Source organism: Leucoraja erinacea, unplaced genomic scaffold (assembly GCF_028641065.1).
Source record: "Leucoraja erinacea ecotype New England unplaced genomic scaffold, Leri_hhj_1 Leri_276S, whole genome shotgun sequence".
NCBI classification, from domain to species: Eukaryota; Metazoa; Chordata; class Chondrichthyes; order Rajiformes; family Rajidae; genus Leucoraja; species Leucoraja erinaceus.
The window spans coordinates 41,243-55,967 of record NW_026576177.1 but is presented as its reverse complement, the minus strand read 5'-3'; the positions used below and the strand labels follow the sequence as shown (position 1 = coordinate 55,967).

At 39.2% G+C, this 14,725-nt stretch overlaps 1 protein-coding gene across 1 annotated transcript in view; it reads right to left on the bottom strand.

The window, feature by feature from the left end:
• Positions 1–14,725, bottom strand: part of LOC129693394 (protein transport protein Sec23A-like) — a 52,185-nt gene that overhangs the window by 19,591 nt on the left and 17,869 nt on the right. Inside the window, exons 5-10 of the mRNA XM_055630223.1 lie at positions 13,959–14,045; positions 13,584–13,820; positions 10,386–10,468; positions 4,693–4,837; positions 3,736–3,894; positions 2,349–2,464 (exon numbers count right to left, since the gene is read on the bottom strand). Of these exons, the coding sequence (XP_055486198.1) occupies positions 2,349–2,464; positions 3,736–3,894; positions 4,693–4,837; positions 10,386–10,468; positions 13,584–13,820; positions 13,959–14,045 (827 nt within the window). The remainder of the gene's footprint in view (positions 1–2,348; positions 2,465–3,735; positions 3,895–4,692; positions 4,838–10,385; positions 10,469–13,583; positions 13,821–13,958; positions 14,046–14,725) is intronic.

Below are 14,725 nucleotides of genomic sequence, written 5' to 3'. Positions count from 1 at the left end.
TGCATATCCTATTGTGCTGCTGCAAGAAAGAATGTAATTGTTCTATCTGGGTCATATGACAATATAACACTCTTGACATTGAAGAATAGATACTAATAGGAGCCAGTAATCAAACCGAGTGATGAAAATAACTTATGCAAACACTACATTATATATAACATCTGCTTAACTAAATGAGAACTGAGGTTTGAATATGTTTGGTTGATTGTGGAATTATTCAGTTTCCATCAGGCTCAACAAAATGAAAATTAAGCAGTTTCGCTCAATTGTCACAAGCTTTGACTTACAAATGATACACCAGCTGGCAAGGTGAAAAGGATCCCGACCCAAAATGTCACCTATCCATGGTCTCTAGAGATGTTACCAGAGCCGCAAAGGTACACCAGCATTTTGTGTCTCTTTTTGTAAAGCAGCATCCGCAGTTCCTTGCTTCTACCTACTATCTTGTTTTCTTTACTACTGGATTGTCAATGCATGGAATTAAACAGACATTAACAAATGCACAGAGGAATGGGCTCATCAACAGTTCTTCCATTTCTGGAATCACAAGAGTGGAGAAAGGATACATGACTCTAGCATCTCCAAGTGTCCCATAAATAAAGTAATCTGAACATTCTGAACTCAGCTTCCAATGGGGCAGGCTACAAAACAAAATGCTCAATTTGACACCCTGTTCCAACAAAACATCTTGGCATATATGGGACACTTGGAGATGCTAGAGTCATGTATCCTTTCTCCAAGTGTCCCATAAATAAAGTAATCTGAACATTCTGAACTCAGCTTCCAATGGGGCAGGCCACAAAACAAAATGCTCAATTTGACACCCTGTTCCAACAAAACATCTTGGCATATACTATGAACTTATCTGCCCACCCCACCAAAAAAGTCAACTGACCTGGTGATAAATGTCATCAACCTGAAACATTAACTGTTGTTTGGCTCCCACAGATCAGTCTGGCCCACCGAGTATCTCCAGCATTTTTTAACATTTCAATTGACCTGGCACAGATTTTTCAAAGGAGCTCTTTTCATGCGAGTCTTCCTGTGCCTATGGGTTTTGTCTGGCCTTTCTTGATAACTGCATTGAAAGATGTCTTCTGTGTCATTAGATTCACGTCTGGTGTACAATGACTGGAGTACAAGATAGGGGAATAAAACGTTTGCCTAACAACCAAGATATCATTAGCCGTAGCAGTGTGAGAGTTTGAGGACATTCAAGTGTAGTTTTGTCAAGTGTAATGAAGAATCCACAATTTTCCAAAGGGGCTTACAAATAAACCTTCCCAAAACCAGCCTGTCTAATATAGACCATGCACAAAGATGAAAATAATGAGATGACTATTTCTGAAATTAATTTTAATTTGTTGGCAGCGGAGAAAGCTGCTCATTTTGAATTACTTTCATAGGTGCTCAGTCATTGGCAGTCATTTCACAAGTTAAAATTTTAAGTAATTTTTAAGTTACTCATGAAATTAACCGATAAAACCAGTAAATCATTCAATCGACACATAGGACACTGAGGATGCTGGAATCGAGAAAAAAAAACAATCTGCTGGAGGAACTCAGTAGGATGAGCAGCATCTGTGGAGACAGAGAGACAGTCAGCTCCATCGATGCTGCTCATCCCACTGGGATCCTCCGGCAGATTGTTTCTTGAAATGACTCTGCTGATTTTCTTTATGTCATTTACAGCACAGGTGGAGGATGAGACAAGAAAAATATATAGTATTTTTGCGCTAACACTGATTACTTAAATCACAGTATGTTACATGATGTTCAAGATGTTCATATGTAAGATTAAAAACAAGCTCTGTTCCATTACACTGAGCCTGTGCAGAGATTTTATGACATGGCTAATCAAATGTCTCTTAGCATATACTTAACCTCACCATGACTATCTGCAGTCAGTTTCTTAATCCCACTAGAAAAGGAAAGACTCCATAGCGTTTGCCTGAGATTGCAACATCATTTTTTTTAAATGTTATTTGATGTGATCAATGCTACCATCCAGTGGCCACAACTAGGAAGTGCATTATTTAATCACAGAGTTTAGTATGCAAAATCTTAGAAGCAAATGCAATCAAAACTTTAAGGAGGATTAATGGAATTGAGCAAAAAAAAAAATCCACGTATATCTCGGCATTTCTATTCTTAATATTTTCCAACAATAGACTGATTACTTTCATGCACCAGTGGAAAATATACCTTTCTCAATGGAATGAGAAAAAGTAGCACAACCATATACTTTTCTGTACAAAGCATGCCACACTTTTTTTTCAGTTAAATTGGAGGCATACTTCTCCAATAATTAGACCCCATGCTGCTTGCTTTCTTTGGAAAACACATACCCAGACAGGTTGCAGCAGCACTTCAACTCCAAAAGTCCAGTCTGATCCAGAGAACAAGCATAGATGTCAATGCAATGTCCATTCACTGCTGCACGGTTCGCCAGAGCCTCATAGTGCTGTAGGAAGCAAATTATAAGAAGATTTTAAACATGTAACAGAAGAAATATTATCCCAATAAAGGTAAGAAATGAAGAACAACCCCACTCATGTTGCCAGCAGTGAAGAGGCAGATTTGCAAGAATGAAGAAGAGAACTTCCGTAACCCTGTACTAAACCTCGGGATATCACAGATTGATTTGTCATTAAGGTATCGGGTTTTTGAGGTCAAATGTGATTTGTGCATTGCAGGTTTCCAAAAAGAGGCGGTGGATATGGTAGCATTGTAGTTAACCAACTGAGCTTGTATCCAGTGGCATGAATCACAGAATATCATTATTTAAATAGTGCTGTGGAATATTCTGTTTTCACATGAGGAGCTTGGCATCTGTCTACAGTATATTCTTAGTTACTACAGTTTGCCTTCAACCCACCTGCTTCTTGCTTGAAGCTTTGAATCATCATGATTTGCATGATTTGGGAATGATGTGATTACATGTGCTATTATTTCAAAGTACCACCTAAAAAGCTGGTTAACTGAGACTCCTGGAAAAGCAGGAATATCCATCCATACAGCACAATGCTGTAATTGCCAAGTAATCCGAGCAATAAATATATGTTTGCCAAACCCAATTGTTCCCACATTTTTCTATTTCCAAACAAGGTAATAAAGATAAGAGCGTGGCACTTGATCAATTATCTCCGTAAAAGGAGAAAATAAAACAATCTATAGATGTACAAAGCTAAATGGGTTAATAGGGATGACTAAAATGACCATAGAAACATAGAAAACATAGAAAATAGGTTCAGGAGTAGCGCATTCAGCCCTTCGAGCCTGCACCGCCATTCTATATGATCATGGCTGATCATCCAACTCAGTATCCCATACCTGCCTTCTCTCCATGCCCCCTGATCCCTTTAGCCACATCTAACTCCCTCTTAAATATAGCCAATGAACTGGCCTCAACTACCTTCTGAACCAATATAGGAAAATGAATTTGTGAACTAAATGTGCAAATTATTTAGTAACAGATTAATATTTTTGTCGTTTATGTTGAAACAGATATAATATTCATGTGCAATCAGTTCATTTAAACAACCGTAAATGAGAATAAATTACTCTTAAAATGAGTAGATTCTTGCGCTAAATGAAATGTACTTGGGGAATATACCATATCATTCACTTGCCCAAATCGCAGATATTTTACATCAGAGGCTGTACAAGTAATAACATTTGGTCTTCATTACACTCACGGCAATGCCAAAAACAAGTTTATAAAAGATGACTGACCTTGGTTGCTTTCTTCAGAAACCGTGCGTTGTCCTTTTCTATATCATGCCAGGAACGGATCGGTGTTTTTAGTTCATCCCCCACCACTATGCCTGGTCCCTGGGTTGGTGGTCCTCCAGTAAACAACATTATTCTTGCTCCAGTATTTGGAAAACTGCCCTGTGGCAAAGAATCCAAAATCAATACCCTATGTCACCCAAAATGAAAATTGTGTACTGTGCAAGTTCAAGGGTATTCATCTTCAAAGCACTTTTTCATTAAATAATGTGAAACAAGAAGACTACAATGGCAAAGAGCATGGTTTTGGAAAAAACGACCTCCACATAAACACACTTCTTCCAATAACATCTCTTACCTTAAACAACAGTCTTTTATATGGTACCTTACCAAATATCAAATATTGTAATTGATATTTTCTCAGAATTCTGAAGAATACCCACTGATTAACCCATGGGTTATAAGATTTCTATTGTGCACACTTCCAATCAAAAGCATAAATCTCAGAAAATGCTTTGGGATAGGACAGTTATTTTCCATTCCATCATTCTATAAAAGATACTTTAATAACACAGGGTAAGGTGCGCATTAAATAATATTTAGCGGGTCATTAATATGACCAATGTCCCGATTCTCTGAAAGCTGTCTGCATTTAAGGAATTTGGAAGCAATTGCTGTATCTTTCTTCCAAACTCCTACCACAAATAATTGCCAGTTGAATGAGGAAAGCTCAGAATGGTGTATGTTGATATTTTTCCTTCATAAAGGAGATAATCGGATTACCCCATCTCCCGACAAGTATCTTAGAATTATGTATCTTCTAATTGGAGTATAAATAAAAGTAATCCAACACGATCTTGCGTATGTTCCTGACAGGGGATCAGGCAATAAGCCACGAGAAGCTTCTGATGTCAAAGTCCCCCAGAAGGGCCCAAAGCCCACAGACATTCAGTTCAATACCTCAAGCAAACCGACAGCAATGGAAAGAGCTACGCCAGTCGAACGCAAAGGTCTTTTCCCCTGAGGTACAGGCCATGGATCCCTCTGAAGCTCTCCAAGCAGATCAGTCAAATTCATATCAATTTTATGAACTGGCTGCAAGAACCTTAATGAAAAAGAGCACATCATCTTACTATGTAAACTGAAATATTCATAAGTGTAAAGTATCACAGTAATGCCTTTCAACTCTTGAAGTAATGCAGGAATTGGTGGACAAAGATTTAGCTCAGAGGTGTTTTACCTAATTGTTTTCCATGTGAAGACAACTGAATGCAAAAAGAGAATGTGCATCCAATGAAGTGTTTGATGTAATTGGAAATACCTCCCTTGCCCAGACTCATCAATCTGATAATGAAAATGACGGATGGAAGATGCTCATGAGCACTCTACATTCATTAATATTTGAGTGCAAGGTGACAATAAGGAAATACTGTATCCTGGAATAGATGTGAACAAGTCTAATCAGAATTAAATGGAGCCACTTTGCGAATCTTTGAGATAATCTGAGAATGAAATATGAACTGTAGCACAAAATTTAAAGGTAGATAATACAGACAGACAGACTCACCACTTGGAAAAAGTAAGATTGATAATTGTTGATCATACCAGAATGGTCACAAAACATCATGTTATCATTTGAATTCTAACCAATAATTCCAAAATGATCAAATCTTCATTATAGGCAACAAAAGAAAATGTGAGCCATAGGAGCCTCTTTGACCCTCAGACAAACCATGTAATGCAACAAGGGCTGATCTGTTCTGGGTTTCAACTCCTCTTGCCAATTATTAATAGCTCTCAAATCCCTGAAATATATAACTACCTCTTCTTGAGGTATCCCCAGTCGTTTAGCTGCGACATCCGTCCAACATAGAGAATTCTAGAGATATTTCACCCACTACAAGAAGAAACTACGCACCTTGGTTTTAAATAATCCTTATGCTGTAACTAGGGGCCCCATTCTAGTCTCTCCCTGTGGTGGAAACATCCTAATATCTAACCTATACACATAATGCTGGGGGAACTCAGCAGGACAGGCAGCATAGGTGGAGGGAATGGGCAGATGATGTTTCTTCAGACTGATCTAGACTCGCTACTGCAAGCATGCGTGCTTCCTCAGCACTTGACTGCGCCACCATCTTGTCCCACGTGGCTACTGCCAGGTCTCCCATTTTGGGCACACCAATTATCTAAGTTATCTACCCTTCATCTACCGCTTCTTGCACAAGTTCTCACTCCATGCAAGAACACTGAAGACTGAAGACGTGACCCGACCCAAAATGTCATCCATTCCCTGCACAAGTGCTGACTGAGCTCCAGCACTTTGAGCACTGGGCAAATGAATTTCTTCTAAATCAGCTTCAATGCACATGTACCCTTTCTTAAATAAGGGAGCTAATAATGTACACATACTTAAAGCATGTTCTCACCAACGCTGTGTACAATTCTAACAATTATTTTCTATATGTAAACGCCAAACCCCTTGCAATAAAGGCCAATATGCCATTTGCCTTTTTAACCACTTGCTTCAGCTGCCAGCTAACTTTGTGATACTTACACAAGAACACATAGATGTCTCTGTACACTGACTGGCAATCTCTGCTTTTAGATATTAATCTACTAACTGAAGCGCAGGTCCACGCAATTTTCTACTTTAAATTCCATTTGCCTGCCAAGGTTTCACCCACTTAGTCAATCTGTCTATAACCTTTTGGAGAATACAAATATCCTCATTGCAGAATGCCCTTCCACCTATTTTATGTTATCAGAAAACCTGGAGACCATACACTCTGCCCCCTATTGCAAGTCATTGAGACAGATAGCAAACGATTGAAAGACATGAACTCATTCTTGGGGCACTGGAATCGCTACATCCATCCATCGGAAAGAGACTTGTTTCTTCAAACTGTCTTTTATGGGATAACTAATCTTCAATCCATGTTCCCACACATCCTCCAATATTGTGACCTCTTATCTTGCAAAACAAACTTACGTAGGCTTATAAAATATCTACACCACATCTATAGGTCCCCCTCTGTCAACTCTACTTGTTACACCCTTGAAGGAATCCAGCAAATTAGTCAAACATGATTGTCTTTTCATAATTCACATTTACTTGGTTTGATTGCATTCAACACCTCTTAATGCAAAGGTACTTCTTTATAACCATATAACAATTACAGCATGGAAACAGGCCATCTCGGCCCTACAAGTCCGTGCCGAACAACTTTTTCCTTTAGTCCCACCTGCCTGCACTCATACCATAACCCTCCATTCCCTTCTCATCCATATGCCTATCCAATTTGTTTTGAAATGATACCAACGAACCTGCCTCCACCACTTCCACTGGAAGCTCATTCCACACCGCTACCACTCTCTGAGTAAAGAAGTTCCCCCTCATATTACCCCTAAACTTCTGTCCCTTAATTCTGAAGTCATGTCCTCTTGTTTGAATCTTCCCTATTCTCAAAGAGAAAAGCTTGGCCACATCAACTCTGACTATCCCTCTCATCATTTTAAAGACCACTATCAAGTCCCCCCTTAACCTTCTGCGCTCCAGAGAATAAAGACCTAACTTATTCAACCTATCTCTGTAACTTAGTTGCTGAAACCCAGGCAACATTCTAGTAAATCTCCTCTGTACTCTCTCTATTTTGTTGACATCCTTCCTATAATTGGGCGACCAAAATTGTACACCATACTCCAGATTTGGTCTCACCAATGCCTTGTACAATTTTAACATTACATCCCAGCTTCTATACTCAATGCTCTGATTTATAAAGGCTAGCATACCAAAAGCTTTCTTTACCACCCTATCTATATGAGATTCCACCTTCAAGGAACTATGCACGGTTATTCCCAGATCCCTCTGTTCAACTGTATTCTTCAATTCCCTACCATTTACCATGTATGTCCTATTTTGATTTGTCCTGCCAAGGTGTAGCACTTCACATTTATCAGCATTAAACTCCATCTGCCATCTTTCAGCCCATTTTTCCAAATGGCCTAAATCACTCTGTAGACTTTGGAAATCCTCTTCATTATCCACAACACCTTGGTATCATCTGCATACTTACTAATCCAATTCACCACCCCTTCAACCAGATCATTGATGTACATGACAAACAACAAAGGACCCAACACAGATCCCTGAGGCACCCCACTAGTCACCTGCCTCCAACCCGACAAACAACCATTACCGTCTGGCTTCTCCCATTCAGCCACTGTTGAATCCATCTTGCTATTCCGCCATTTATACCCAACAGTTTAACCTTCTTAACCAACCTTCCATGAGGAACCTTGTCAAAGGCCTTACTAAAGTCCATATAGACAACATCCACTGCTTTACCCTCGTCAATTTCCCTAGTAACTTCTTCAAAAAATTCAAGAAGATTAGTCAAACATGACCTTCCAGGCACAAATCCATGTTGACATCCTAATCAGACCCTGTTAATCCAGATGCTTATATATATTATCTCTAAGTATCTTTTCCATTAATTTGCCCACCACTGAAGTCAAACTAACAGGTCTATAATTGCTAGGTTTACTCTTAGAACCCTTTTTAAACAATGGAACACCATGTGCAGTACGCCAATCCTCGGGGACTATTCCCGTTTCTAATGACATTTGAAATATTTCTGTCATGGCCCCGGCTATTTCTACACTAACTTCCCTCAACGTCCTAGGGAATATCCTGTCAAGACCTGGAGACTTATCCACTTTTATATTTTTCAAAAGTGTCAGTACTTCTTTTACTTTGAAACTCATAGTATCCATAGCTACTCTACTAGTTTCCCTTACCTCACATAATTCAATATCCTTCTCCTTGGTGAATACCGAAGAAAATAAATTGTTCAATATCTCCCCCATCTCTTTTGGCTCTGGAGATAGCTGTCCACTCTGACTCTCTAATGGACCAACTTTATCCCTCGTTATCCTTTTGCTATTAATATAGCTGTAGAAACCCTTTGGATTTACTTTCACCTTACTTGCCAAAGCAACCTCATATCTTCTTTTAGCTTTTCTAATTTCTTTCTTAAGATTCTTTTTACATTCCTTATACTCCACAAGCACCTCATTTACTTCATGCTGCCTATAATTATTGTAGATCTCCCTCTTTTTCCGAACAAGATGTCCAATTTCCCTTGAAAACCAGGGCTCTTTCCAATTTTCACTGTTTCCTTTCAACTGAACTGGAACATAAAGATTCTGTACCCTTAAAATTTCCCCTTTAAATGTCCTCCATTTCTCTTCTACATCTTTCCCATAAAACAAAATGTCCCAGTTCACTCCTTTTAAATCATCTCGCATCTCATCAAAGTTAGCCTTTCTCCAATCAAAAATCTCAACCCTAGGTCCAGTTCTGACCTTCTCCATAATTATATTGAAACTAATGGTATTGTGATCACTGGACCCAAAGTGCTCCCCAACGCATACCTCCACCACCTGTCCCGTCTCATTTCCTAACAGGAGGTCCAGCACTGCCCCTCCTCTAGTAGGTACCCCTATGTATTGCTGCAAAAAACTATCCTGCACACATTTTACAAACTCCAAACCATCCAGCCCATTTACAGAATGTGTTTCCCAGTCTATGTGTGGAAAGTTGAAATCTCCCACAATCACTACCTTGTTCTTACTACTAATATCTGCTATCTCCTTACATATTTGCTCTTCCAATTCTCGTTCCCCATTTGGCGGTCTATAATACACCCCTATAACCCCATATAACAATTACAGCCCGGAAACAGCCCATCTCGACCCTTTTAGTCCGTGCCGACCAAAAAATCTCCCCTAGTCCCATATACCTGCCCCCAGCCCATACCCCTCCATCCCCTTCCCTTCAATAAAACTATCAAATTTTTTTTTAAATGATAAAAACAAACCTGCCTCCACCACCTTCACTGGAAGCTCATTCCACACAGCTACCACTCTCTGAGTAAAGAAGTTCCCCCTCATGTTACCCCTAAACTTCAGTCCCTTAATTCTCAAATAAGTGTTGCTACATCTTTCCCACTTCTCAGTTCACCCAAATAGCCTCCCTAGACGAGCCCTCCAATCTATCCTGCCAAAGCACTGCTGTAATATCTTCCCTGATAATCAATGCAACACCTCCACCTCTTGCCCCTCCAATTCTATCACACCTGAAGCAACGAAATCCTGGAATATTTAGTTTCCAATCACAGCCCTCCTGCAACCATGTTTCACTGATCGCCACAACATCATACTTCCAGGTGTCTATCCAGACTCTAAGCTCATCCACCTTTCTTACAATGCTCCTGGCATTAAAATATGCACATTTAAGAAACCCCCTTTCTTCATAACAACCACAGATAAGCTTCACTGGTCTATTCCGCTTTTATCTCCCACCATGCTTGAACAGAGGAAACACATTTACTGTTCTCCAACCGCTTCGCCACTTCCCTTAAAATGTTTAAGTGCAGACCATTGGGTCTTGGTGACTTGTCCATCTTTATTCCCATTAGCTTTTCCAAAAGCTTTTTCCTTGTTGCAGTTTGCAAGAGAAGACGGTTTGTTGCATTTGTTTAAGAGAATGGCACATTGTAAAGAATTTACAAAATGAAAATTTGGAAATCTAACTACTTTTATATTATAGATATTTTCCTCTAAATCATTGCTAACTGCAGATATAATACCTGCTGGATAAACCAGGGTGCTCTTGTGGTTGAGGGGCGCTTCCTTGAACTCCTGCTGGTGGTTTTGCAAGTCCCAGCATATCCTGTTTGAAAAGGGAAAATGAGAAATGAACATATATTTTAATACATGAAATGAACCTTGCTCCTTTAAAAGTGGCTTGATGTCAACGACATAATACTCCAGAGGTCAATTTTTTTTTTCTCTTCCACTGCTCTCATATTCGCAACAAAATTGACATCAAATATAAATAAATTCATCTTTTAGCAAGGAGAAATAAGTATGATTTTGAATAATTCAGTTTTATACCTTCTGATGTGCAAGAATAATTACATTCTAAAAGTTGATCTAGCTTCAAGTTTCTTTACAACAAATATTAGGTAACCGAATTAACCCTCCAATTCATTCACCGCATAATTCTCATGTTTTTGCACACTGAATTCAAAAGTAACTTTAAAAAAAAAAATGCTTTCGTTTTTTAAAACAAAAAAGCGTATTTTCTTCTTTTTATATTTATCAACCTACTTTTAAAATGGAACACACTAGTCCATCAGCACAGCCCTTTCCTCCATTAACAGCATCTATATGATTAAGTCCTGAACTACTATCTGCCTCATTGAAGACCCTCAGACCATTTTTGATCAGACTTTACAGGCCTTATCTTGCACTAAATGTTATTCACGTTATTCCCTTTATCATGAATCTGTACATGACACTGTGAATGGCTCAATTGTAATCATGTATTGACTACGTCTGAAGAAGGGTTTTGCCCCGAAACGTTGCCCATTTCCTTCGCTCCATAGATGCTGCTGTACCCGTTGAGTTTCTCCAGCATTTTTGTGTACCTTCGATTTTCCAGCATCTGCAGTTCCTCCTTAAACACTGTAATCATGTATTGTCTTTCCGCTGACTGATTAGCACGCGACAAAAGCTTTTCACTGTACCTCAATACACGTGACAATAAAGTAAACTAAACTAATGAGGTGCTGCATCATGAAAGTGACCTCTATCATCAAGGATCCCCACCATCCAGCCAAGGCCCTTTTCTCTCTGCTATCATCAAGCAAGAGGTACAGAGCCCGGGGGTTGCACAGCACAAGGTTCAGGAACGACTACTTTCCTAAGGACAGCAGGTTCTTGAATCAACCTGCAGAACTCTAATCCCACCTCGACAACAGAACACTACGACCCACTACCATGTTTTTTTTCCCCCTTTCGCAACAATATATTTTTTTTCCCCACAGTCTTCTTTCTTTTTATTGTTTTGCAGAATTTCATGCATCATTTATATTTCTGTGTGTTTGTCAGAGTCTGTGCCTGTGATGCTGCTCCAAACAAGATTTTCATCTTACTGTAGTTGTGCATATGAACATATACTCAACTTGGTGTGGTCTTGCCAAATACATGGAGCTAAAATCCAAGAAAGATCAAGATAATAAAGCATACTGATTCTGAAATAACTGTAAACTATCATAGAATTTTAAAGCACCAAAGGAGGACATGATCTCATCATATTCACACCACGTTATTCAGATCAATTTCACACCCCAGCTTTTGCTCAGGAACATTGAACATTACAGCACATTGAATGCTCATCCAGATTGGTTTCTGCTTCCAATACTGCTTCAGGCAATGAGCTTCAGACCATGACATCTCTTTGGATGAAGACATTCAAACCTTTTGCCGATTCACTTAAATAAAATATCCCTATCCCTCCTGAATTATTGGTTTCTTTTCCAAGGGAAAATGATTCTAGTATTCATCCCACCTCTTCCTCTCTATGTTTTGAGTTACATTCCCTTCAGCCTTCTCGACTCACAAAAAATATTTGCGACCAAGCTCTAAATATACTTTTTACCGTGATAATTAAAACCACTGTTACCTCTCTCTTACTATAACAGTTTCTATAATATGGTGACCTCAACTGTAAGCATTACTTTAGTTATGGTCTAATTAGTTTGTTTTACACAGTCCCAGCAAGAATATCCTGTTTCTATAACTATGACTCTACCAATAAGGTTAAGCAGTCCTCTTCTCATCTCAAACAGTACCTTGGGATCAAGGACGACTTGCTTCCACTACACCTCTGCAGGATTCTGAAGTAACTGATGAGGCCAATGTGGGAACTGCAGACTCTCCATGTGCGGCTGGAAGTGTTTGTCAGGGTGAGCGGATACTTTAGGAGATAGTGTATTCCCACCATTAATTATGCTAAGATCCTGAATATTCCTGACAAAGGGTCTTGAGGTCCTTAGTGCCTACTTGAACTCTGCTGCTCCATTTTCTATCGTTCTCAGGCTAAGGATTCCCATGACAAAAAGGGGATGATGCTGTTTTTCAGTATCTTCGTAAATCATTTCCTCTGTCTAGCTGATAATCTCTTGCTGTAATGAAGCTTAGACTAGAGTACATAACTTGTTGGGGTATAGAGTGTGTCCATTGAAACTGGCTGAATGTAATCAGACACATAGCAGTTGCCAGGAAAACATAACATGCTGCTTGTGGATCAGGAGTATTTTGCTGAGACAGTGTTGCTGTCTCTACAATGCTTTTAAGGTGCCTACTGAATGTAGTCATGTAAGTGAGGCATGCAAGGTGACAGGAATCATTGCAGCCAAGTAGGCATGCTTGAATTAAGATCTTGATCTTCCTTAATCATAATCTCTATATTTATATTTGTAGCCGATGTGTACTACAAAGAGCTTGCACTGATGATGGAATCACATTGTAATGTCTTTCAGTCACCACAGCAACATGCTTCCTATCAGAATTAATTTTGAATCTGACCGCCTCTTTTGCAGTCTGTCCTGTGGGACTTTGTCAGTTATTTTGTTTAAATCTACAGACCACATTAAATACACTTTCCTTATCAGCAGTCCTCATTATCTGTTCAAAACGATTCAGTCAAATTCCTGTCACAATATTCCATTAAGAAATTAATCTGTCAGATTTAAACAATGCTTTATAATCTTCACTTTCATAAACCAGGATAGACTGATATTACAAATGCATTAACTTTGATTAGAGAAAGACAAAAGGAGAATTACAAAATATTAAAGCTGAAGAAATATAGTTTTCAATGCACAACCTTTTTTCCCCCCATACGTTTTAAAGCCAAAATATCTGTGGGATTTAGTATATGATTTCTCTTAAATAATAAGCAACATCTAGTTTCAACTTTCCAGCAATCTAAAACACACCCGGATTTGTTTTGCTGTCAGGTCCTTTGTGCCTCTGAAGACATAACTTTTGGAAATCCCCTCACAGTTCAGTTCATGGACCTGCACCATTCGACCAAAAGTAATCAGACCAACCAGTGAGTTGGGAGTGAGCAGACTCAGGGACATCTGCAGGGATTCTTTGAGGGCCTGTAGATCATCTTCCTCCAAGCAAGTGTCCACCACATACAAGAAGATGAGAGGGGCAGATGAACCTCGCTGACCAACACAAAAATAAAGAACAATTAGTGAATTAATGTTCTTACTTCAATGTAACCGTTTCTCATTAACCGGTTCTGCCAAATTATGTAATATACAGAATATTAATGCAATGAATAGGCATGCTTCTCATATTACCTGAACAACATATTCAATAGTTGAAAACTGAGGCAATAGTTCAGCTGGTTGATTCAATTCGGAAATGCCCGAGTAAGATGGTGAAAACTACAAATTAGGTCATTTGGAAAAATCAGAATATGCAAGAATTATTAGTACAATGTTGTTGCCGGCCTTGATAAAATACAGAAATAACTTTTCTTAGATTCAGCCCGTAGTGAAAATAATGTGAGATATCCCCACATGAATATTGGGCACCTATTTAATATCAAGACCTGTCATTACACAATTCTAACAACAGTTAATATTGCTGGCACATGGTCCCATAATTGAACATTGGTATGTGCATGGAAGCTAGCTAACTAAGAGAATTGATGGTAGGGCAGTAGACATGGTTCACAAAGACTAGGGCAAGGCTTCTGACAAGGTCCTGCATGGCGAGCTGGTTAAATGTCAAGGTATCTGAGGAATGTACGCAAATTGCCTCCAAGAGAGTGAGCGAGAGAGAGCGTGTGTGTGTGTGTGTGTGTGTGTGTGTGTGTGTGTGTGTGTGTGTGTGTGCGTGTGTGTGTGTGTGTGTGTGTGTGTGTGTGTGCGTGTGTGACTTGAAGGAGAATGTAGGTGGTACGATTAGTAAGTTTTCAAAACAACATTTGAGTAGTGATGGATCTCAAAGAGGTTTGTCTAAGGATTCATCTGTACATTTATCACCTGGGCAGACAGGTAATAGATGGAATTTAATGCCAGTAAGTGTGAGGTTATGAACTTTGGCAAATCAATTTCTGTTA